The sequence below is a fragment of the Chrysemys picta genome, chromosome 9 (assembly GCF_011386835.1).
Source record: "Chrysemys picta bellii isolate R12L10 chromosome 9, ASM1138683v2, whole genome shotgun sequence".
NCBI classification, from domain to species: Eukaryota; Metazoa; Chordata; order Testudines; family Emydidae; genus Chrysemys; species Chrysemys picta.
The window spans coordinates 98851057-98876724 of record NC_088799.1 but is presented as its reverse complement, the minus strand read 5'-3'; the positions used below and the strand labels follow the sequence as shown (position 1 = coordinate 98876724).

The 25668-nt window shown below is 45.6% G+C and overlaps 1 protein-coding gene and 1 long non-coding RNA gene across 11 annotated transcripts in view; one reads left to right on the top strand and one right to left on the bottom strand.

Moving 5' to 3' along the window:
- The window catches only part of LOC135973471 (uncharacterized), a 71449-nt gene that overhangs the window by 37536 nt on the left and 8245 nt on the right, over positions 1-25668 (top strand). The window lies entirely within an intron of this gene.
- The window catches only part of FGF13 (fibroblast growth factor 13), a 339123-nt gene continuing 330958 nt past the window's right edge, over positions 17504-25668 (bottom strand). For all 10 annotated transcript variants that reach the window (XM_065556731.1, XM_065556730.1, XM_065556727.1 and 7 more), the window contains 2 exons: positions 19965-20163; positions 17504-18910 (listed from right to left, as the gene is read on the bottom strand). In XM_065556731.1, coding sequence (XP_065412803.1) covers positions 18774-18910; positions 19965-20163 — 336 coding nt within the window. In that variant the 3' untranslated portion in view covers positions 17504-18773. The remainder of the gene's footprint in view (positions 18911-19964; positions 20164-25668) is intronic.

Genomic DNA, 25668 nt, shown 5'->3' with positions numbered 1-25668 from the left:
AGCCCCGCCGGGGAGAGCGGAGCCCCAGCGGCCAGAGCGCCGGGGGGAGGGCGGCGAGCCCCAATGGGGCTCCGCTCTCCCCAGGGGCCAGAGCGCCGGGGGGAGGGTGGCGAGCCCCAGCGGGGCTCCGCTCTCCGCGGCGGCCAGAGGCTGCGCCGGGGGGAGGGTGGAGAGCCCCGCCGGGGCTCCGCTCTCCCCGGGGGCCAGAGGCTGCGCCGGGGGAAGGGCGGAGAGCCCCGCCGGGGCTCCGCTCTCCCCGGGGGCCAGAGGCTGCGCCGGGGGAAGGGCGGAGAGCCCCGCCGGGGCTCCGCTCTCCCCGGGGGCCAGAGGCTGCGCCGGGGGGAGGGCGGCGAGCCCCGCCGGGGCTCCGCTCTCCCCGGGGGCCAGAGGCTGTGCCGGGGGGAGGGCGGAGAGCCCCGCCGGGGCTCCGCTCTCCCCAGGGGCCAGAGGCAGCGCCGGAGGGAGGGTGGTGAGCCCAGCCGGGGCTCCGCTCTCGGGCCGGAGCGCCACGCCGACCCCGTCCAGGTGCCGCCCCAAGCACCAGCTTGGTGGGCTGGTGCCTGGAGCCAGCCCTGAGCAGAACTTGGCCTTTGATCTCCTGATTGTCTTCTCATTTGCTTTCTTGGACTCTGACACGCTGGAATTGCTGTGATCTATGAGCCTGTCCCTTGCAATGTTGAATTTGACTCGTTTTTGATTGCTGCTGCTACCAAGCTCCTCTGTTATTCTCATGTCCTCAGGCAGTACAGGTAGTTTTCAGGGTCACTGTCTCATGTCATAAGGGCTAATGAATGAGGTGATTTTTTTTTAATTGATAAATTCTCAAGATGTGGTTGGGAAAAGAGACCAGGTACTTGCCTTAGTGTGCAATATTTAAACTTCTAAGTGAGCCTGCCTTTGGCCATCCTGTATCTGAGGGTGTGAATATTACTTTCTCCTTCTGTTGAAAATGATTTAGGCCTGGGGTCAGTAAAAATTCAGTTGACAGAGATCCCAGGGAAAGGCACTCTTCCATGGGCAAGCACCTGCAAAGTGTCCCCCTGCTTCCGAGTCAAATCTCTGTCTTTAGAGCATGGCTGGCTGGCCTGAACTGTGCATGCTGTCTAGAATACTTAGTCCTGCCATGAGTGCAGGGCACTGGACTAGATGATCTCTCGAGGTCCCTTCCTGTCCTGTGAGTCTATGCTTTGGGTAAAAATGAGACTAGGGCCACACCAAAGAGAGAGCCTCAGAAAATGGGAGACAACATCAAATGAAGGTGAGGAAAAGCACCGTGCCGGTACCGTGAATGACATGACATCATGGCTGCTGTGAACAGGTGACCACAGACACACAAGATTGATAATTATCTTGAACCCTGGCACAATGCACACATCACACGTGCAAGCAGCTGAGTGACCCTGGGTAAGTCACGTCACCACTCTGTGCCTTAGTTTCCCCATCTCTAAAATGGGGATGAAGATGATACTGACCCTCTTCGTAAAGCACTCTGAGATCTGCGGCTGAAAGGCGCTATAGAAGAGCGAGGTATTATTGTAATTATTTTATTATAAAATAGTATTATTATCAACGTCATGGGCTCCAGGTGAGTGCTGAAATTATGCCACTAATTCAGAAGACATTAATTGCTTTGCTTAATTAACCCAGTGAAAATGACTCCACCACCAAAAGCCATGCTGTTACTTAATAAGGAAAAGAGTTTGATTTTGGTTAAGATTGCTCTGCATTATTAACTTACTTAATTATCAGACGGGACGGTTCAGCGATCAGACAATTAAAGTAGTAAGAAGCTGAGATGGAAAAGTTCATCAGTGTGTTAGACAATGGGAAAAGGTAAAACAATTTCAAATACTGTTCTAAGAAATCATTGGGGATGAAAACAGGATTAATTAAATTTTGAACCGGTTAAGTTTGTTGTCTATAAATATTTCACAGATTAACCACCGTGACATAATTATACATTAAGTAATGGCTGAGCTACTCCAACAACAGAGTGAATTGCTGTTCTAGGTAAAGCTATTTTAAAGTAAACGTTGACTTCAGTTTTACTGGAGTCAGGGGAGTTACTCTGCACCTACTGAAGCACCGGGGATGCCTGTCCACACGTAAAGGTCTCTCTTCCCTTCCCTCCCCCTGGCCACCAGACCCAGGCATCAAATAATTTCAGGAGACAACAAATGAAAAAACAGGGATGGGAGTGTTGGTCACTGGTATAAAATCAGGGGCCCAGCGGGGACACCAAGCAGAGAACTGCGGGGATTTACTCTGCCACTGAGATCAGAATCTGGGGCTAGAGCTTTAAGATGGAGGTTCGTTAACTGGTTCTAGCTGAGCCTTACTATTTCACTGAAGCTTTGGTGATCAAAACGCTATTGAAGTCAATAGTTGTCTGTCATTATTGTAACCCTGCTGCCAGCTGTTGTTGGCAGCAACATGGGCCTGGTTTACATGGCATGGGGTTCCTCTTAAAATTAACAAACACACTGGTGCAAGCCCCCACCCAGAAAACTGGGGAAAACCTTCTCTAGGTGCCCCTAACGGGCAATACTTCTCTTCTGCCAAGTGCCGAGTCTGTGTATAAAACAGGAGAAAGCTAATAAAAGGGGATAAATGAAGACAGAATCAACTTGGGGAAACCTAGCACCAATAAACTAACAATATAGCTGCATGAATAATAAGTAAAGCACTCACCCCCACGGTAACGTTAGCAGTAATCCTTTACCTCAGTTCCCTACCCACTGGTGTGAACATCCAGTAAGTCAATGTCCCTTTACCCCGTCATCTCCCCACTTCTCCTCCACTGCACTCCACTCACAGCTTGGCGTCAGTAGGTAGCGTAGTCCCAGAGTCCAGGAGTGCACTCAGCCAGACCAACTCTAGCCCCTAGTTCCCTCCTGTGGTCCACCACCTAATCCAGCTATTGTGATTTCAGCTTTATTGGTACTGGGGAGGCAAGGGGGCCTACATCTGAGTTCCCTCAGCTTTGTTGCTTCTTTCTGCAGCTTCAGCAAAGAGCCATCTCTTTACCCTGGCTTTAGAAAGTCTTTGGGTGAGAAGGAACAATGGCATGTGTGACACTTGAACAAAGCCCTTGCCATAAGATGTACACCCCTTCCCCCTCCCTCCCTTCATACTTCTACCCCACCAATTTTGGTTGCTATGGGCCTGAGCCAAAGCCCACTGAAGTGAAGCGTCTTTCCATTGCCTTCAGGCCTCATACGTGACACCTTGTTTTCACCCCTAATACTGTGTCCATTTTAAGCGTCCTGCATTTTCTTGTTTGAAAAGGCTCAAGTTGCTCAATCCACATCCTGTGTGAAGAGAAACGTTGTTCTTCCTGCCTTGTTTTCAGTGGTGCGGATGCCATTTAATAAAATGTCTTAGGCTCAAGCACAGACCGGTGCCCTGGAAAACAAATCCCAATGTGAGAATCAAATAAACGCGCATGTGATAGGCAGAAATACAACCCAGGGCCAGCTGTGCTTCTCCAAATCAAATAGTTTCTTTAAAAAAAAAAAGACTTTTTTACAACCCTTGTGCTCTGTTCTCTAACAAATTCTGTGTGACAAATGGCAACATTGCTCCTCCCCGATCTGTATCTGATGTGACCATTCAGCCGCAGCTTACCAGTTCAGTGTCTATGCACAATCATTTTCACTGCACGCCTCTCTCTAGTCCACTGAATTCGCCCTTCGGAATGTTTTTCAAATCTGAGGCGGCACAAAGAGAGATTTCTTTTAGCCCCTGTTCTGCTGCTTGTTCCTGACTATGTCTCTGACCCCAGAATATATGCTGACCTGTGTGTTATGCACACCCCCCCACCCTGACGGAATTGCTCACAACAGTACTTAGTTCTTATACAGCCCTTGTCATCAGTTGATCTCAAAGGGTTTACAAAGCAGGTCAGTGTTATTATCATCCCCATTTTATAGATGGGGAAACTGAGGCACATAGAAATGCTGACGGTCACCCAGCAAGCCAGTAGCAGAGCCAAGACTGGAACCCAGGTCTTCTGAATACCAGCACAGCACTCTGTCTATTGGACCACACTTCCAAGACACATAAAACACCTTCTTAAGCATCCTTTACATCAGGAGTTCTCAATAGGTGGCAGGGTATGCTACCTCATCCTCCCCCACCCTTTTTATCTGGTGTGAACAAGCCGCTTCATTCTGACTGCCACCTAAATTGTAAGTTCTCTGGGGCAGGGACTGTCTTGTTTGCTGCCCAATGGGGCCTTGATCTTTCATTGGATTCCCAGGTGCTATCATAATATAAATAATAGTAGTAACAATAACCCCGGTTTTATGCCAGTGTAACTTAAGAATATAAGAACAGCCATACTGGGCCAGACCAATGGTTCGTCTAGCCTCGTATCCTGTGTCTGACAATGGCCAGTGCCAGGTGCATCAGAGCAGTGGTTCTCAACCTTTCCCAACTACTTTTCCCCCTTTTATTTTCTGTCTCTGACCCAGAAGCCCAAGTCAGCCTGCACAGGCCAGCCACGCATTTTTAATTGTAGTGTAGACATACCCAAATAGCCTTAATTCAACTCCTCTTGTCACGAGGATATTCCAGGCAGGGGTGCATTCTTTCTCCAACTTGCAGCTGTATTTAAAAGCACAGCGTAAAATGATTCAGAAGTGAAGAGTTGCCCTTTGAGTGGAGATGTTTAGACTCGATTTACTCTGTTTGTTTTAAGTGGGCTCATTAAAACCCTCAGGGTGTTATTAACTGCTCGGGTGAGGGGAGGGGGTGTTAATCACCATTAGCTGACACAGCCTGTCCTTGTCTGTGCTGACCGTGAAACCATGTTTAGCATTCTGTCAATTAACCCAATTGTTGGTGGCTGAGTTCAGACTCATTAACGCTTGGTAATATGGACCAGGCCTAAGTGAGAGGAGATTCTGGCCCGTTAGTTAATACATGGACTATACAACATCACAAACTGATCTCAGGTAGTTCCGGGCACACACAGTTATAATGGAATAAGTTAAAGCAAAGAAAGCCTGGGGTGGTATTGGAGACTGTGCCTTTAAGAGCTGAGATTCTCGTGCAGTCACAGGACTCCATGAAAAACCTCAACTACAGCAAGGCTAGCAATAAAATGCCAAGCACCGGCAACACTGCCTTTAGCGTAATAATAAGTAGCTTCCTGTAGCGCTGCACAGAGCATGGAAGAAATTCACGTGCCTGTTGTATACAGTGTACACCATCAACTAGCTAAACAAAGAATTTAGGGTATACTCATTTCTGGGAAACTTCAAACCTCACCAATACAATTATCCCAGCGCAAATAAATACATGGAGACACTTAGAGACTTCTGGTTGGGTTTTCCAAAAAGTTGAGATCGAGATTTTCAGTCTTGTAAGATTTTCAGGTGGAAAAAAAATAACTAAGATATATATCTGCGAACGAATACAAGAGGCTAGTAGACAAATAAATAAACAATAATTGACAATAAGTAATAATATATCTGCAGTTTTGTTGGCATCACACCACAGAAATCGAACACGTCATCTCATGTTTGCTCGTAACAGAATGCGTTATAGTGTGGAATTATCTTATACATTCAAGAAATTGATATTAATTCAGAGCCTGATCCGACAAAATGCTAATGGCTTAGTTCAATGCCACTTGAAGTCAATGGAAAGATGATCATTGACTCCAGTAGGCTTTGGATCAGACCCTAAGTGTCCTTAGCTCCCATTGACTTCAGTGGGACCTGAGAGCACTTAGCACATGGCAGAATCAGGTTCCTGCTAGTTGAATTTTGGTGAAAGAGGCCAAACATACATGAATAATAAGACTATTGGAGGCTATGTGTTTGGATAAGAAGGCAATCTTCTTTATATGGTAGCTAAAAATCTAGCTGATCAGCGAATGGGACTCTATAAACCCGTCCCAGCTATGCGGGAGGTGAAGGAATTTATTATTGTGGTTTCGTTGGTTAGTGTGAAAAATGTTTCTATATTCCTATAAATTTCTTGGTGAGAGCAGCAAAAGACGAGCAGTAGTGGTTTAATGCTCCTAACGACTGCTATCGTCTGCTGCTGAAAAACGTCCTGCTAGACTGTAATGGCTTCTTAACAGAGCTAATCAGGAAATAAGTCTAGTATTTTCAAGACGTCTATCTCCTTCTAATCCTGCCATTGCTAGGAGGCACTGCGCTTGGAGTGGGCAAACATTATGGGCCATTTTCTCTGGTGCAATGTGGCTATTATGCACTGTACCACAGGTGCAATCTGGGCCCAAATGAAGATCCCCCGAGTGATCCTCTGGTAGCATAGCACCAGCACAGGGGCCTGGCCCCACTCACTAATCCTTGTGCCAGCATAGCAAGTAAAAGGGAGTATGACTCAGGAAATGAGTCATGGTGCCCCTGTGCCATGCCAATCCTTGGGTGCCTATTGGCCCTTTGCGGCTATTTGGAGCCTGGTGTAATTTACCGGCTGTAATACGAAACAAGGGGCAGTGTCCCTTACTGAGCAAACTCAGACTCAGGGGAGGGAGACGGGGGTATGTTAAGCCACCTTAGCATTCAGCCCCCAGATCTGCGCCTGGCCCTGCGAGTGGTCAGTGGTTCCCATTTTCATTGTTCCTTGTGGCATATCAAACAGATTGTAATGAAAATCTTGGTATTGGCAACCCCATCTCTTGGTGTGTGGGTGGGCTGTGGTCAGAGAGATTAGCTGCTAACAGAATTGCATTAAGTGCGAAATGGTTTTGTAATGTTGAATCATCTTTCTACATTATGTCTGCCTGTTGAAGTTTTGTAAAAAATAAAGCGGTTCCTCGTAGCATGCATTTTGAACTGTGGCTCAGATCCCTTGAGTTTAGAAAACCAACAAAACATGATAAAAATAACTCATCCATCGATTGACCTTTTCACCCCAAACCAAACTAGAACTAACTTCTCCAGGGGAAAATCGGGGTGGGGGGGGGAGCTCATCTCAAGTAAATGGAATTTCAGTTGAGTTAATGAGAGGAGAATGAGGTCCTGTGTTTTATGAGAGACTACATTTCTGGGTTCCATCTGGGGTTAGAAGGACTGAAATATTAGTGTTCGTGTGACATTTCCTGCCAAATTCAGTGCAGGAAGTACTACATATTTTAGAGGGGCCATTTTCGTGTGAAATTTCCAGCCTAGCTGTGAAGACCCAAGAGGTTTGAATAAGCTCTGAACAAACACCCAATTTTAAGGATATTTATTAGCGCCAAATCCAACTTCAGAATCGTCTGAGATTTACCTATCGTTAGAAAAAAAAATGACATGATATGGGTTATAGAGCTTTTAAGTTCGCAGGCAATTTCCCCAACAGAGGTGAAAAAGCACAACGTTTGTGAAATGCCTCAGAGATTATACAATAGGGCTGTACGTTCCAGCGCCTCAGAAACAACTTAACAAGCATTTTTGCCCTTCTTCTCCATCCCTATCCCCTGCTACTTTTGGGACCCCTTTGCAGAGCCAAACATTGGACAAAAGTTGGTCTTACAATATTTACACCGTCCCAGGAGCTGACGTACCATTTGAAGAATGGTTGCCAGTTCCTGAGCTGCTCTAGATCATCACAGCTTCTGGGCTATCACTGGAACTACACTGCTTCACACCAGTTGAGGTTCTAACCCAACAGCTGGTGTTATTTTGGCCTTGCACTTTGCTCTCTAATACTTTAAAAAGCCAGAATGCTGCTACGACCCACTGAGGTGCAACCACGGTATTTATTAAATAAAGCCCAGAAATGACAAAAGAGAACTATTTGGGTGCAGAGATTTCTTAAATGCCTGTAAGTTAGCAATAACAAAGCTCAGGAAAGAGGGAGTGTGTGCTAGGGAAAATGTATAGTTTGAGATAGGGAGCTGTTGTCATTTACAGATTGTCAGGAAGCCAGAGCCATTGGGTTTGGATCCAGCTGCCGTGGAGGATTTGTGGTGCAGAGCTCTGCAGAGCCATCTCTGACAAAGAAGTGGAACCAGCTGTGGGATAATTTCATCCCAGAGTGAGTTCTGCTACCACAGAGACATTCTCTGCTGTGAATTTCTGGGCAGTGTATGACCTCTTTGTGCCACCTGAGCATAAGGTACTAGAGAACTGGAAGCGAGCGGTAAGGAACGTGTGAATGGTAGACAAAGACGTAGCGTGGGCCCAAGTCATTCTTTTTGTCACGCGATTGATTTGAGCAGAGTTTCACTGAGGGTGAATTTGACTTACTCCGCAGAAGAGGTAAAGATAGCTGAGGTGCTAGGGCAGGAGATATGTGGAGGTCATCCAAGAATAACCACAGAGCAGTTTATGAAAGATGGATACATATATACAAGATGGATGGACGGACAAAGACAGTGGAGTGGTTTGGAGTGGTGGCTGCCAAGCATAACGTGAAAAAAGATCTCTGCATTGCAAGAAAGAGTAGTGGCTTCCTTCTAAACGGGGCTAAAGTGATGACGTGTGACTCATAATGCAGGCCTTCGAGAAAACAACTCCAGCGGATGGCTCAAGAAGGTAGTAATTGTGTCTCATAATAGCGGTGCACCTAGCAAAGTTCTTCCCAAGTTCATGGCTGACCTATTTCATCTAAGGTTGGGAGATCATTATTTTCAATCTTTCTGAAGGCTTCCAAGGAGTTCGGGCAGAGGGAGGCAATGCACAGCGAGTCTGAAAGCTCCCTCAGTCCTGTTTTTCACCTGCTGAGGGAGATACAGAGATAAAGCCCTTTGTCACGGGGGACTTGCCGACTTCCTGTCTTGCTAGCAACTGCCTGGACAGTGCACAGACTTAGAGGAAAGGCAGAAACAGGGCTGCCAGGCATGCTTTCAATGATGTAATTAGCTAGGTAAATTAAATGCCTCCTGAAGGATTAAAAGATCAGCCTTCTGCTGAGAAAATGTGAGTGATGAATTGAGCGACACGAGTGCAGTGGAAGTACATGGGAGAGGGGCAATGGGAAAAAAAAGCAGGGGTTGGCCTATTTATAGGTTGGAGGAAATCACAGGGAGGGACAGCAGGAAAATGTTCCTTAAGGTGCTGTGGATTAAGGAAGTGAAAATAGGCCCAGTGAATGGAAGATCTGGGTATAAGAGCAAAACTTTGGATGAAGTGCTTGTGTTGCTGCTTCCACTGCTAGTCCTAATGAAGGCGTCGGAGATCAATCCTTCTGATGAGCTTTGGTTGCGATCCAGTAGCTTCTGCTGCAGTTCTTCTTCTTGTGCTTTGTCCAGGACATGGTTTCTCTCATTCCCAGCCTTCCACCTGTTCATGCTGGAACAGTTGCAGTTCCCATGCAGCAGCTAGTACATTTTGGAGCTAAATTAGTTATTTTTTTGCCATCCATCAACTTATGTTTCCAAGCATGTTCTATTGCAACAGGTGTGTGAAATGGTGTGTGTAGAGAACTCCGCTGTCTGAGTATCCATCCAAAGGCTTTAAGCAGAGGCACTGAAGAAATGTGGTAGACGCTTTTAAATCTGTTCCTCTGGAGAAGCAGATTTTGTTTCTGCTCAATGGGGATGGTTGGGGGGGAGGGCGATTCTTTGGTTATCTGAGATTTTTGTTCCACTTCCTTGTCTGTAAAGGGAGAGATGTTTTAGTCTGTTGTGTGAATGCAGCCACTGATAAACCCCATTTCTGACTCTGCAAGCCTACTGAAGCTAGACATCAAACCAAACCTCACAGACCAGTTGAACCTTGAGCATAAAACCCACCCACATCATACTACTACATAAATCTTTGCCTGTGTTATACGGTGACATTTAGCTGATTTGTGTTTCAATCCACAACACGTGGATTTAATCTGATTCACAAAAGTCGTCAGGAGATTTAAGTTGAGGCTTATATGCTGTTTATTCTTTTGTTGGTTGAGGGGTTATTAGAATGCGTATGAATGTTATTTTAGCATCCATTTAATATCTAGCTTCAGATACTATGCCGTCCATTTGAGTTTCCGACTATGGCATAATGTTTGCAGCAAAACTAATAGAAATAATAGGATCAGAGTTCTCAGCGTTTGTATCTTTTCTGTTCCGTTCTGCCAGCCAGTTTCTAAATACAAAGGTCTATCGTTATACCTGACCTGTTCTACACCAGAAATTTTGCCAGGATATCACATAGAGGAGGGATTCCCCCTCCCCCCCCCCCAATATTTTTATACCACCAAAAGTCTGAATGTAGCCACATTATCCTGGGGGACAAAAGTGCTTTTGCCACCATAGCTTATTTCATGTGGGGAATTGGTATAAAGTGTATTGGAAATAGGGTTACCATATTTTGTGCCTCCCAAAGGAGGACACTCCACGGGGCCCCGGCCCCGCCCCTCCCCCGCCCCCAACTCCGCCCCCTCCCCAAAGTCTCCGCCCCCTCCCCTGCTTCCCGCGAACATTTGAGTCGCGGGAACCCTGAAGCAGGTAAGGGGGAGTGTGGGGGGAGGAGGCGCGGCCCAGGCTGTCCCCGGCCCTGGGGTGCCGGCCCCGGGCCCGGCCCCCGGCCCACCACCCCCGGCCCGCCCAGCACTGCGGTCCCCGGCCCGGCCTCCGGCCCGGCCCCGGAGCCCCCGGCCCGGCCCGGCCCCCAAGCCCCCGGCCCGGCCGGCATGTCCCGATTTTCCCGGACATGTCCGGCTTTTTGGGCTTTCCCCCCGGACGGGGATTTGGAGCCCAAAAAGCCGGACATGTCCGGGAAAATCCGGACGTATGGTAACCCTAATTGGAAAGCACTCTTTTTTGCTAGGATAAGCTGCACTTATGCTAGGAAGGTTTGCCAGTAGAACTAGACCAGTAAATCTTTTCTAGTATAGACAAGGCCTTTTTTGCCACTGTTAGAAATTGATTCCTTGCCGAGTATCACCTTGCCAGCCTGGTACACCTGTAAATCCAGTCAGAGGTAAATGAAGGAGTTTCTTCAGTGGCAGTCGTGCCAACATTTATCAAGGACATTTTTCTCATTGTGCCCTGGTGTGCAAGCCCCTGCAAACATCCACATTCATTTCAAGCTGGGTGTGGTGGCTTAAAGGAGATTCTTACCACAGTGCTACAATCTGAGAACGAGGCACAAAAGCATGAGCTTTGCAAGGGGCCTGCCATTTTGACACCACAGTTATGCAGCCACAACTGACATTTACGAGGGCTGGTCAGTAAATTTCCCATCAACACGGTTTGTTGATGGCTGATTGGGTTTTGGCCTCCATTGCCTTGCTGTAGAAAATTCTGTTGTTTCATCAAAAACAAATTTTCCGTTTTTTGATGGAAAGTCAAATTTTTCCTCCAGGCTCTAATATTTACCCGTCTCACTAGCTGAACATCAGGCAGATTCCATCTGTATTTATTCACAGGCAGGTCTATGGCACTCAGCACCAGGGGCCTCCTAACCATTCATGAATTTAGCCTCACGCCCCCCTTGTGAGTTTGGGAAGTAGCAGAATGGCCATTTTATGGACAGGAAAATAAGGCATAGACAGGCTAAACAAGGCCCAAACCCAGATTCATAGTCTCTCTCCTGCATCCTTGTGCTTCCTCCTCATGCCAGTGTGGTTGACAACACGCCTTGCCTGCCTGCCTGTCTGTGATCAGGTAGGGGGTCCTCCCTCTCCTCCTCCCAGCATATACAAACCACCTTTACTCCTCATTGCCTATGTTGCCTGGCACCAAAACTTACCGTTCCACCGCTGTCTCTGAGGCGAACACACGGCCATTCTGTGCCTGTATATTAGAGATTGTAAATTCCCCAGTGCAAGGACTTGTCTATATGTGTCAAGTGCCAGTGATCGTATATGCTGGGAGGGGGAGCGTGAGGACCCCACCTGACCACAGGCAAGGTGTGTCGTTAGTCACACTGGCGCGAGGAGGAAGCACAAATAAGTGAGGGCGTTTGGCTTGGCAATAGCTTGGAAAACTGGCTCTCCACCGCCTTTTGTGTGGAAGGGTAGAGAGAAAAAGGTTTTCCAAGCAAAGGGCATGAAAAACTTTGTACGTAGAGTGAGGTCTCCTTGAGTGCCTGACGCTAGGATGCGTGCCCTGTTTTATAAAGCACATCAGCAGTGGCGCTGGTCATTCACAAATTCATTTCAAGACTCTAGGGACTGCCGCACAGCCTCCTTCTGCCACATTGCTGCTCATCGGCGTGGCTACTGTTGAGTTTGTGGGTGGAGGCTGTAAGCGGCGCAGGGAAATGGCTGCTATCGGGGATGGCACATCTCAAGGGACATGGAGAACAACGGCCTGCATGGTAGCAGATGAAGGAGGAATGCAGAGGAGTGTGTCGTGAGGCCAACAGACAGCGCTAAATCAGAAAGCATGAACATGGCTTCTGGGCTGGCACGTAGCTCCCTTGCAAGCCATCTCACACTTCTGCGCTTAGCAGACTGGCCTAACTAAATGGGGGGTCAGGAACTGGAGTTTCAGGAGACTTGCTTAGGCTATCGAAACCTCTGTTTGACCATCAGAGATGTTCTGAGCAGGCCCAAATGACAGTGTGCTGCAAGAGACGCGCAGCAGCCTGCGACCCGCCACCGTCAGGCTCGCTGAACACCTGAGCAATGGTGCAAAATTTTCCTTAGTGTAGACAAGGCGCCATAGAACTGGTTTTAAAGACAGGCCATGGGAAGAAAGTGCTAACGAACTGGTTGAGAAACAGTATTATAGTAATAATCTCAACTTTAGTTGCAATGTCCACATTCCCTCCCCCACCCCGCTTTTTATTTAGATGTGAGATTTTGTAATTAAAAAGTTGATTAAATTTTAAGCCGCTCTAGTGTTATCCCAGTGTGAAAGTGCAGCGTGCGTTTACACTAGCACAGTCAGCTGTGAGCAGCAGGAAGGGGAACTTGGGGTGGGGGGGGAGGGTTGTCTGACCTAGAAAAATTGACACCGCTAGTGGTCCTGCAACTGCACCAGAGCGGAGCCCCCTAGTACAGCGATGGCTTGGGGGTGAGGGGTTAACCACCATGCCAGGAAACTCTGCTCAGGGCAGGCTTTGGAAATGAACACCTGAGCGCTGAGTACAACCACAGCTTCGTACAAACCCAGCTGCACTAGTGTTAGTTGTTGCTGAATCCTGGGGATTATTAGATTAGTGTAGACAAGGCCCTGGTGGCAGCAAGCCATCCGCTCAGTGCTTGCTGAATAACTTTACTCTGCTGGAATGGAATTCACTCACTGTCCTTCCCCAGGCCAGCTTAATGCAGTGTTTCTCAAACTGGGGTCGCCGCTTGTGTAGGGAAAGCCCCTGGCAGGCTGGGACGGTTTGTTTACCTGCTCTGTCCGCAGGTCCAGCCGATCGCAGCTCCCACTGGCTGCGGTTTGCCGCTGCAGGCCATTGGGAGCTGCTGGAAGCGGCGGCCAGTACGTCCCTCGGCCTGCGCCGCTTCCAGCAGCTCCCATTGGCCTGAAGCAGCGAACCGCGGCCAGTGGGAGCCGCGATCGGCTGGACCTGCGGACAGAGCAGGTAAACAAACTGGCCTGGCCCGCCAGGGGCTTTCCCTACACAAGCGGCGACCCCAGTTTGAGAAACACTGGCTTAGTGGAACCCCTCCAACCAGAAGGAAACCCTGACATCACACTGCAGAGGCGGGGTGTGTCTGAGCAGGAAGCATCCAGTCCAGACGCCCCTGGGGCTAGTCATTTTTGAAATTCAGCCCCAAAGTACATTTGTTAAGAATGTTCTGTAAAATAAAGCAGCAGCTCTTAGATGACTGTGGGACAATCACTATAATGTTCCGTAAAAGTATCTAGGGCAGTGGGGTCTCGGTCCGCTTGGGGCCCACATAGTTGTGGCCCATGTGACAGTCTCAGGGCCATACAGATAGTATATATAGGGTTTGGATGCGGCCACCATAACACAATGAGAGCTGTATATGTAGACCACAGTGGTAAATAGGTTGAGAACCACTGATCTAGGCTAATAGTTTGAAATGTGCCCAGGTGACTTAGTAGCCAACATCTCACAGCACGTCGTGGGCTTTAGTGCCTAAGTCACTTGCACAAATAGACTTTAGGCTCTTAAATTACAGCTGCTTTTGAAACCACACCCCCTCCCCCCGTGTAAAAAGATGGATCTGAGGAATTGTTTGGGTGAAACTTTTCACATGGGCAAATTTTATGGCTGTGGCTTTCATGGGGAGCTAAAAGGTGCCCCGTTCCCAGTGCACGCCATTGAAAACAGCCCCTGCTTCATCAGTGTTTAGAGAGGGTCCATAGGGCTTCTTACAGACAACTGTGACATCCACGAGTTCTCAATCTAAGTAGAAGACAACCAGATGAAAGATTGCGGGGAGTGGGGGACGTGAGAGCAGCAAGCAGCAAACTGCCTGAGCAGAAGGGAATGGGGGATGGGGGGAAGATTAGCACGTGTCTTGTTAGTTCCATTTCTGGGGGGTTGTGTGTAACAGCCTGGTTAATTGTCCTGTGTCCTCCTCTGTGAGGGCTAATCCACATAGGGCGGGATTTTTCAATCAAGCCTAAAGGAGCGAGGCGCTCCACTCCTGTTCACCTGTAATTGGAGTCAGGCACCTAACTGCCCTAGGCTGCTTTGAAAAAATGCCAGCCCCAGGGGATAAGCGCCTAGTTCTGCTGTCAGGCAATGGAGTTAATCCCTTCAGCTCATGGTGTAGACTCGTTACCATTTCTTTTCGTTACCCCTCTGTGAGGGGACAGCTGGGGTTTGTAGGGGTCATAAAGGAAGACAAAAACTACTGGTAAATTTAACCCTCTACCCAAATGCTGACTCTTTCTGTGCTGGCAAAAAGGAGCATTGGGGAAAAATAATGTGTCATTCTCCCATCTTGGCCCTACCTGATCCCAGAAAAATCTCGGATCTGCCATTTAGAATCGTGACATAGTGAAAGCTGCCTAGACAGTTCTTATGGCTTTTTGTCATTGTTACCAATTAAGAAAGTTTATGATCTGAAAATAATCCAAGCTCACACTTTTTAGTAGTAGGCAGATCTGCAGCTTCAGCTGTTCAGAGGGGAAAACAACACCGTGATGGATGTTACTGACTTTCAATGGGCCTTGTGCTCCCAAGTCACAGAGGCAGCTCTAAAACGCTCACCCTGAAGGCTGGGTTGCTCAAATGAGCCCAGTGCCAGATTTTTTTCAAGCGCACAGCTCCCACTGTAACATTTAGGGCCAGACTTTCAAAAGAGCGTTATGAAACACTAGCCCCTCATTTGGGTCCCTACATGAGGAGCTGAGCACTTTTGAAAATCTGGTCTGAATTGGGGGTGGGGGGGGGAGGGGGGGGGGGGCTGAGCCTTTCTGAAAATTCCAATTGATGGCATAGGACATTTTTAGTGCTAGAAAAGTTTATACATGCCAGAAACTGGAGCGTGAATAGCCATTGTCAGGGCGTGAATCTGTTGAATAATTATACATAGAGAATTTCTCTGATACTAGTCCATTGAATTGGCATAGTCGTTCAGCTTCATTTTGATTAACTTTTTTAATTCAAGGTGATGCTGTGGGGCTATATTAACATTAATTGAGCTGACTGTGTGCTTAGCTGTTACTACATGATGTCTTGCTCACCTTGATGCAGGTTGTTAATGCTCTTTAGTTTAGCTTTTTCTATACCTAGCAAAAATGTTTAAAAAATATCCACAGGAAAGGTGTTTCCTATGGTTTCTAAGACTGTGCACCAGCTACATTTTTGTCACAATTTTTGCGTATCTTATTTCTGTAGGACGATCGCTATTGTGAACATAGCTTCGTCGTATGTAGTGCCAGGCTGTGCTTTTAAGAGCCACCTGTGTGTGGCTCTGTCAGGGACCATGTCTTTGAGGCCACACAGCTTGAACTCCAGCTGGGGCTTGTTAGGTTGGGACCTTAGCTTGTAAACTCTTTGGAGAAAGGACCGTTCTTCCTTCCATATAGGGCCAGTTCACGGCTAAATGTTTCAGGCCAGGTTTTCAAGGGTTTTAAGGCCTCGAAAGCTGCAGATAGATGTTAGCATATAATCTGGTTTGTTAGCCTGAGACAGAATGGGATACAAAAGAAGTGGGACGAAGACCCCAGACTCCCGACCGTCCAAAATGGAACATGACCATAAGTTGTAAGGGGTGGGACAGGGGCATGCATTGCAGGTATTTTTGGACCTGCTAAAAAGGAGGGGGTGGTAATGGGGAACAGGGATACAGGCAAGGCTCTGCGGTGTCACAGCTGGGAAGGGGGATATGGAGTAAACGCTCTGCGGCATCAGAGCTGGGAACCGAACAATGGGAAACAGACTCTGCTGGCGTGCAGAGCTCCAGATATGCTTGCTTGGAACTAACCCCAATAAACATCACATTGCCTGCACTTTGGACTTCTGGTCTTCTGCTTGCTGTCTGTGTGACAAGAACCAGGGGAAGCGGTGAAGGGAAAACCCTCTAACAATAGCCTCCTAGTGGGATTTTCAAAAGTGTGTAAGGAGGTTGAGTGTCTAACTCCCATTAGGCACCCAAATATCTTTGAAAATTGGGCCTTTAGTGTTTAGCACACAGCTGGTGCTACAGTATATAATGACCGATAGAAGAGCATTCTACAGAAACTCCAACTGTAAGTGAGATCCTTATGTATCCAAAAGTGGATGGCGCTCATAGGAACTCCTTCTAGACATAGCTGAATGAGTGAAGAGCAAATCTCAAACAGTTTGGAGGCTTGGTTGGGATAAGCCAAACTACTTATTAGGGAACAAATCTTTACTGGAGGGGATAGACCAGTTAACGTAATATGTCGCTCTAATTTCTAGCTAAAGTTTATGGATAACTTTAAGAGTCTCCCTTCCTTCTCTGTTCTCTTTCTCTCTACCTCCAGATTTGCTTTTTCACCCAAACCTAATCAAAACCTTAACTTTCTCTTTCCGTTGCTGCTTAAATGCTCACAGTAACTCAAATGCTGATGGCTGGTCTACGTTAGTGTATCCACTGTTGGTGACACCAGTAGTAAAAATGACGGGACATTTTAGGGAAAAAAGTCTAGTATCCACAGTGCCAATGGGGTTTGCACAGGTGCTGGGGACAACACCATTTGGCCTGCCAAACCCTGGATATGTTAAGAGGGACAGAATGCAGGCAAGCCAAAGGTGAATGTGTGGGGCAACATACCTTTTGCTGGTAAACTGAATACATTTGATACAGAAATCAAAGGGACATGATGAAAATACCATCCCATAAAGGGTCAACTTGAGTAGCTTTGAGATCTAAAGTCTGGGCCAGTTATATTTTCCCCATGCTCCTATTTTTCATAGGGCTTCAAAAGTTCTTCTAGAGAAAATTAGACTTCTTAAATAATTAGCATCCTGTTTGCAGTCTCAGCTGGGTATATAAGAAGGGGCTCCACTAAGGAAGGGCATGTTTACTGTGAATGGTATTCCAGGGGTGTAAACCGCTCCACATAAAGGTGTTTACAAACCAAAAAATGGTATATATAATATTAGTAACACGCATTTGCATGTATCTGACTGTCAGTTCTGTGTCTCCAAGTAAAAGTCAGCAATGTACATTGTCTAATAAAACAGCAAGCTTTTTTAAAAAAAAGTACATCTTAATATAAATAGTTTATTCAGTGCATGATTGTGTGTACAACAAATAATAAACAACTCTTTTGTACAAGGCAGACAACTGCTCGTACAGAACTATGTCAGGTTTGGAGCACAGAATCCAATGATGGTTAATGCACAAAATCTTACACATCATGCAACTCTATGCCAATATTCCAACTTTCTCCCATGCAACAGATATGATGACCTAAATGGAAACCTAACTAAATTTTTAAACAATTTTTCCAATAGCATGTATGAGTATATGTTGTTTAGGGGTAACCTGTCCTAACGCTTCCTCCTACACAAGAATCACGTGCCCATTACAGGAAAAGAAGGACTTTTACAAATAAGACATTTCTTATAAAAAATTAAGTCACCTTAATTCCACAGTTTCTGTCTTTAGAAAAGACGCCACAACAACAGTTTAACATGATACACAAAATGGAATTAAGATAAATCTACATTGGAGGATAATTCTATCCCTTTACGTTATCTTCCACTGACGCAGGTTAACAAAACAACTCAATTCTTACAGACTGGGGTCAGCACAAGAACTTTACCAGAATGCTACAAATCTATAAAAATTTATATTTCAGTGTGTTTAAAATCACAAGAACACTGTTTGCTTGAGCCTGAGACACCGACTCTCAGTTCCAGCCCTGAATTTATTGTTGTTGGTTTTTTAAAGACACAGCTTTAAAGGCCCATTTGAGTTGAGAAATCAAAACGTTGCACTAATCCAAATTAAAGGATACCTTTGTTATCAAGCCTTAGATATAAAACAGTAAGCCAAGAAAACAACAAAGTTTACATTTTTGTTGTTTGCCCCTATAAAACATATAAGCGTTAAAATTTCCTTTGAAGAGCAAAAGTGGTCTTTTTATTTCTTGGTTGGAAAGCAAATTCTTATCAGCCGTGAATGCTGTGAAATGTTTTTGTTTAGTTTTCCACAAAGCATAGGAGAGAAAAAAGAAAGAGAAAGAGAGAGAGGAAAAAGAGCTGGACATTTCTTCTCCGAGATTTATTCCACAGTTATGTTTTGCTGGCTATCCCGGTGCCTTGTGATATGCACACGCATATTCTACATATTTGGGATATATCCTTTGACAACCAGAAGATCTAATGGCTGATAAACGAGTGACCTATGCAAGTTCGGCGGCTTGTCCTGAACAATTGAACGGTTTGGATGAAAGACTGCTAGTAAGAATTCAACGGCATCCAGCGGTAAGGTTCCATTTACAGAGCACTTGGCTTGCCTTAACCTGGCTACGTTGATTCATTTTGACTCATGGATTTCCCTCCATTTAACACTCCTGAAACACTTCTGCTTTTTGTCGGGGTCCCACTTCCAGATCTTGAAAATTCTGTGAGATCGTGAAGAGAAGGTTCTTTGTACATGGCCACTGAAAATCAGAAAGAAATAGCGGCACATCAGCACATTTTATATGCTGTTACTTTTGCCTCTGTTCTTGGCGATGCAATTTCAAGGGCTAATTAGACCTTTTCGTTCAATAATAAGTAACATGGGAATAGTAAAGGAAATGTATTCACTACATGGATAAGATCATTAGGAGATTTCTCTTTTTCTACATGTAAACACTCATGAAAAGAGAATTTCAAAGGTTCATATTAAGGGGCAAAATATTAGAGGCACTAGGTAAAATATGCACATAACCATTTTCTCTCTGCAAAATTCTATAGGCTAGATTTTCACGGGGCGTAAATCAATGGATCTGACTCAACGTTTGTGCACATGATCCAGGTAAATGACCACAAAAATGAACCTTTAAGTTTTCTATTGCATACACAAATGCAGTGGTTTTGTCGGTGCACTGGATTCTGCTGAGAATCTGGCCCTAAGTATGTAGACTGTAAAGCTAGACTAGACATAGGCTGAAATGGCCTTTCTATCCATCCAGGGTTGTGCATCTTGGAGATAATCTCTATGATTTCAAAATGGCATTTGCCTTAAGAGGTTACTTAAATAAACCTAGGGTCTAAGACAAGGCATCATCTGTGTCTCACATGCATTGTTTTTAATGTTTGGGTGCTGGTCCATATGTTTAATAATTGTGTAGTAGAGATAAAATGTTACCATCTGAATATTATACCATTAATAAACATCCCTGAAGCGTAAAACAAAGTGTGACATGATACATCTTTTTGCTGGTTGCCAGTTCTACTATCTAGGTTAAATCTTTATGGACTGTAATGGACATACTGGGAACTACCAGTACAAATGGGTTAACATATGTATTTGAATACACAAAGCAAATTAATATCACAATATGTAGTCAAATCTGAAAAAGTAGCTCCAATTACATTAATGGTGTGCTGCAGGATGTTACATTTCCATTATGTAAATGGTTCAACACTTAAAATGTATTTTTTGCAATTAAATATTTCTGATATAATGTAACATCATTTCATAGTAGTTGGGAAAACTAAAGAAATTACCTTTTAAGGGTTTTGGAAGAAAGTGTGCTGCGGGTTTATTTTTCTTCACATGGTTTCCTTTCATTATTTCTCCTTCTTTGTTAAGACCCAGATACCAACCCCTGCCAGACTGTTGCTGTCTGTAGATCATTGAGGAATACGTCACATAGTAGTTTTCAAATACTGATTCTTTGAACTTGCATTCAGGTGTGAAATGTTCCTGGAAGAAAGTAACAGATCAATGCCTGCAGCGCTGAATTGCACATCAGTTAATACAAGATGATTTGATATTCATTGCCTTTCAGATGGTTAAAAGACATACCTTCCCCATCCAATTATGGAACACTGGCCCTAAAAATATGAACACCAGAGTAATACAATTTGAAACCCATGGAAGAGTGCAGAGAGCAACTCAAAGAAGCATAATAAAATCTTGCTGCCCAATGAGTAAACTCGAAGTGAAGAATTATTGATCAGTGAGAGTCTCTCTGTACTTGCTAGTAGCGTGCACAGTGACAATATAAACCAGCCGTGAACTACTGAGTGTTTAAAGGAGAAAAGTCCGGTAAAAATTCCAAGCAAAGATGCAGTGAGTAAATTGGTCTCTTACCAACCACTTGATGTTAAATTAGCTTATAGCAGCTACCTTATGAAGTCTAAATTATTGATACCCTTTGACAAGCACAGCATATTACATGCTGTATGTCCTTGAAGCCTGCGATAGCTATTGGAAAACCAGTCTGTGAGATCAGGCTCTGTTCTGAGAACTATACAGCACCTAGTTACAATGGCAAGGGTTAAAGATGAAGCATAACCTTTCAATTTGAACTTCGCTGCTTCGAAAGGAATGATGGGGGCTAATGCTTAAAGCAATGAGCAAGACCGGAGTTGCCTAGTTTGTAATCCTGGCTGAGTGAGTGACTCTCATCCTGTAATTCTGGCTGAGTGAGGTTCACCTCTTTTTGGCACCAGAGGCCAAAGAGTAACAAGAAGGAATTGCACTGGAAACTGGCAGCTGAGCTTTCGAAGATAAATACACGGTTTGCATCCATCTGCATGGTCCTAGGCACTCTCCTTGTTTCTGGGGTGAAGCTCTCCCCGTGCATGCTGATGCCTTGTGCAGAGGGGCTGTCTGCCAGCACAGAGCCCTGCCTCTTCAGTGCACTGGACACCCACGCCTCTAAACTAACTGCCTCAGGAGATGATGGGAAGGTCAGCAAATAATAATAAACCTCTAGCATCAATTCGCAGTCTACTCCCCAGCAACAACGACGCTGCCTAGCAGCCTGCCCTCTGCCCAAGTCATACAAAAGACTAGGGAGGGCAAGAGAGTGAGGGGAGGCTGTGCCGTAGTCCATCCCTGTACGGCTTTCCCAGCAGGAGTCACTGCGTAGCGCAGGCCTGTAGTTTTTGTGCAAAACTTTAATTTTTTAATCAAAATTGGTCATTTTTCAAACAAACATTTTCATGGAAAATTTCTTTTCTAAATTCTTTGATTTTATATTTTTGACCAAAAAATCCCCCAAACCACAATTATTGTGTGTGCTCCTCCCCTTCTGTTCTCTCCCTTTTTGCATGGCAAAATGGAAGAGGGGAAGAAAGTAAAAAAAAGGGGGGGGGGATAACAGAAGAGGGGGTGGGGGAGGAAAGAAAATAAAACCATTTTTTTTTTAGATTTTATTTTTTTGTCAAAAAAATTAGAAATTTTGAGACGGCCAAAAAATTTCAACATTTTTGGAGAAACGTGACCTCTTTCGACCAGTTCTAGTGTACAGTGATATGTGATGATGGCAGAAAGAGCTCTTAGTCACAGTAAGACACACAACTCCACATTGTACCCACATAAATAAGGGGCCTGATGCTCGGAGGTGCTGAGCATGAAGTACTGCGGTTCAGCCAAACTTGTGAACTTTGGCTTAAATCTATATCTACCCAGTCTGTCTCTCTCTCTCTGTGTGTGTGACTCTGACACTCTCCAGTCTCTGAGAATAATGAGAACAAAGATACAGGTGGGAAAGTAAAACTTGGAAAGTAAAGCCTTGAACTGCATCACTGAAACCACTGAGAGCTCTCTTAATTCGAGGGGTGCAGGATTAGACTTTATGCAAACAAAAATGCATGATTCAATATTTTTTCCCAAGGCAAAATAAGTGATATGTTCATTAGTTTTAAATCCAGCATTAATTAGTATGTCCAATGAGCAGGGGCACATTTTCTTTCAGTGTTGACCACTCATGCACATCATTGTAGCTACTGTAAGACATAACTAGGTTCAACACTAAGATCCATGCTGTAGTTGTAAACAATACAGTTCAACAGTAAGAGCAGAATTTTCACAATATGCATCCCAAGGTCAACACAGGAAGTTTAAAAACAAAAAATTAAACAGTTTCCCACAGTCTTTTCCAGGTTTATGAGCCGATTCCTCTGCAAGCCTACCATTGGCTCCTTCAATCTTTTCCAGAGAAACAAGTCACTGATTTACCATCCTCCAACATCTAGGATTTGTTGTTGTGAGTAATTTGCATGTTGGTGGAAAAACAACAGTGTTTTTTTCCATCTCTTCATGCATAAATACCTGCTTCACAAATGCAAATTCTTTTCACATAGGTTATAGCAAAATAACACTCATCCTTTAAAATTTAGATCCTTTTTTCAGTTGTCACATTTTTTGTGCACTAATTGCCTTTGTTTTTTTTCCACAGTATTCCGAAACGAACAATATGGGGGAAAATAACTTCCCTGAAGTATATGGGAGTAGAAACTGTGGATTTCACCCTATGAAATAAAGGGGTGGTTTTGTTTTGTTTTTTAAATCACTGCTCAATGCATCCTAGTAGCCCATTAGCCCCTAGCATAGTTGGATATATTTTAGAACTGACAGGATAATCAAAATTATAAATTGATGAGCTATGACATTTCTGTTTAAGAGACAAAAACATTTGTAAGGTTCTAATGAAATCAGTAGGAATTTAGATTAAGAACTGCAAATGATGCACATGTTTTGATAACAGTTTTCAAGCAGCAAACCCATGAGGTATTTACTCTGGAGTTATAAATCCCTTAAAGCAAGGGGTTTATAATAGAAACACGAATGCAATTTTAACTATAGTAGTGATGGCTATTGTAAAATGCCACTGTATTTTTCCTAAAATTTCTGAGTTTAATCTTGCTTGCCTTCCTTATATGTGTAGTCTCGTAGGCTTCAACAGAGTTATTCGTGTGCATGAGGATTTGACTCTAATTATGTCAGTACTGTAGTAAACACAAGCAAGAAATAAATTGTGAAAGTATCTTGAGGGTAATTTTGGTTTAAAAAATCATAGGAAATAAGAGGCTTAAATTAAATGAGTCAGAGCTGGACCCAGTTTCTTGAATATTCCTTTCAGAGAAAGCGGTGCTATTTTAACATTCTTCTACAGATGTCTACTACATCCTTTTGCCCTCGTGTCTTTGTGCAGGCGAAGGAACAGAATTCAAACCCAACCGATTGGCAGTCGCTTTAACAAAAAGTGCACAGTAAACAATGTCATCCCTGTTCCTTCATGTTAATTAGTTGCTATTTAGTTAATTGACAGTCAGCTTCAATCACTATCAAAGGGGGGCCAGTCACTGTATTTTACATGATTTCCAACTAAAACCCTTCTACCGCATTACTCCATCCATCGCTTGCTGTGTTAATAAGGAATATTGTGAGTATATCATCCAATTAAGAGTAGTAAAACAGAAAACTACAGTGGGCCACTGAATGATTACGGCTTATGTACAGTAATTTGCAGCTGTTTACAAAAGGCTTGCTGTATTCAGCGATGGAGGTTCAGATTAGGAACCGAACCACAACATTTGCACTCCCTCTCCCCCTCCCAAGAAGCCAGTTGATTTCAGAGTGCACTGCTGTCACATGGAGTGGCTACACTTGGCAGTAACAAGGAAGCAGGTATCCCCTCCCTTCACCCCCCCCCCCCCCCCATTAAGTGTGTGACATTCTCACCACAGGATTCGTCAAAAGGCTGCAGTGAGGACTGATACGCTCCCCGCACTTGGTCTGGAGTGACAGAGGATAAAGGGTGGATATAGAAAGGAAAACATTCTAAAAAGCCTATTTCACCCTTGATTTTTCTTGGCTTTGTTGTTCCGGTAACAAGCTATGCTTGGCGCTATGATGCAGCCGAGAGCCCTGTTAATGCCAGACATCCCTTCGATGCTGGTGCGATGGCACAATGCCGTGGTAATTCCTCCCCCTCTCGCAGGAGGTAATCCCTTTACCTGGCTCCTCCAGATACTCAATGGTCATTAACGTGGGTGTGCAGTTTTTTGAAGGTGAACGGCATCCACCATGTCTACTCTTCTCCCTCACAGGCTGGGCTACCACGTCAGTTTTCTTTTCATTGTTTTTTCCAGCTTTGGAAAAGAAGGCACCTAATTTAACTGACTATTTTGGCATTCTGTCATGCTTCTCTGGCTTGTCTAACTGCTATTCTTTCCTAGCATGTCGCCCTAGCTACTAAAAGACGAGACGTACATGCTGAACGGCTTTGTCTTTTTAAACATCTATCTATGCTGTTTGTGGCGGCAGACGTTGTGTTCTTTCAGGAACGCAAAATGGTGCATTTAACACGGTTTATTTTTTACAATATTTGTTTCCATCAATTCAGTTTATTAATTAATAATACCTACAAGCTTCCTGCCTGTTTAAAAAGAAAAGGGGGAATCTTTGCAGTAGGAATGCTAAATAGCTGTGCTTCTCGCCAGCAGGTGTTTTATTGGTATAACACAAGGCTAGAAATATTTAGCAACAGAGCGACTAAAGCAAATACCAACACTGATAACTCCCCCCCCCCAGTAATTTAGGGTCTTGCACCCCAATCTAGCCAATCACTTAACTTTCAGCAAACCTTTCCCAGGTGTCTGGCTGGTGGGTCTTGCCCACATGCTCAGGGTCTAACACAGGGGTGGGCAAACTTTTTGGCCTGAGGGCCACATTGGGGTTGCAAAACTGTATGGAGGGCCGGGTAGGGAAGGCTGTGCCTCCCCAAACAGCCTGGCCCCCACTCTCTATCTACCCCTCCCACTTCCCGCCCCCTGACTGCCCCCCTCAGAATCACCGACCCATCCAACCCCCCCTGCTCCTTGTCCCCTAACCGCCCCCTCCCGGGACTCCCCACCCCTAACCGCCCCCTGGAACCTCACCCCCTATCCAACTGCCCTGTTTCCCGTCCCCTGGCTGCCCCCCAGACCTCTTTCCACACCTCTGCCCCCTGACAGGCCAACCCCGGGAACCCACGCCTATCCAACCCCCCATGTTCTGCATCCCCTGACCGCTATCCACACCCTGCCCCCTGACAGGCCCCTTGGGACTCCCACGCCTATCCAACACCCCCCCGTCCCCTGACTGCTCCCCGCCCCGAACCTCCATCCCTTATCCAACCCCCCCGGCCCTCAGAGCAGCATGTCTCGCAGCCGCGCCGCCCGGCCAGAGCCAGACACACTGCGACGCTGCTCGGCAGGAGCACGCAATCCCGCCGCCCAGAGCGCTGCCCGGGAGGGGGGACAGCAGGGGAGGGACTGAGGGGGTAGCCTCCCCAGCCGGGAGCTCAGGGGCTGGGCAAGATGGTACCGCGGGCCATAGTTTGCCCACCTCTGAGCTAACTGATCACCATATATGGGGTCGGGAAGGAATTTTCCCCTACGTCAGATTGGCAGAGACCCGGAGGGGTTTTCGCCT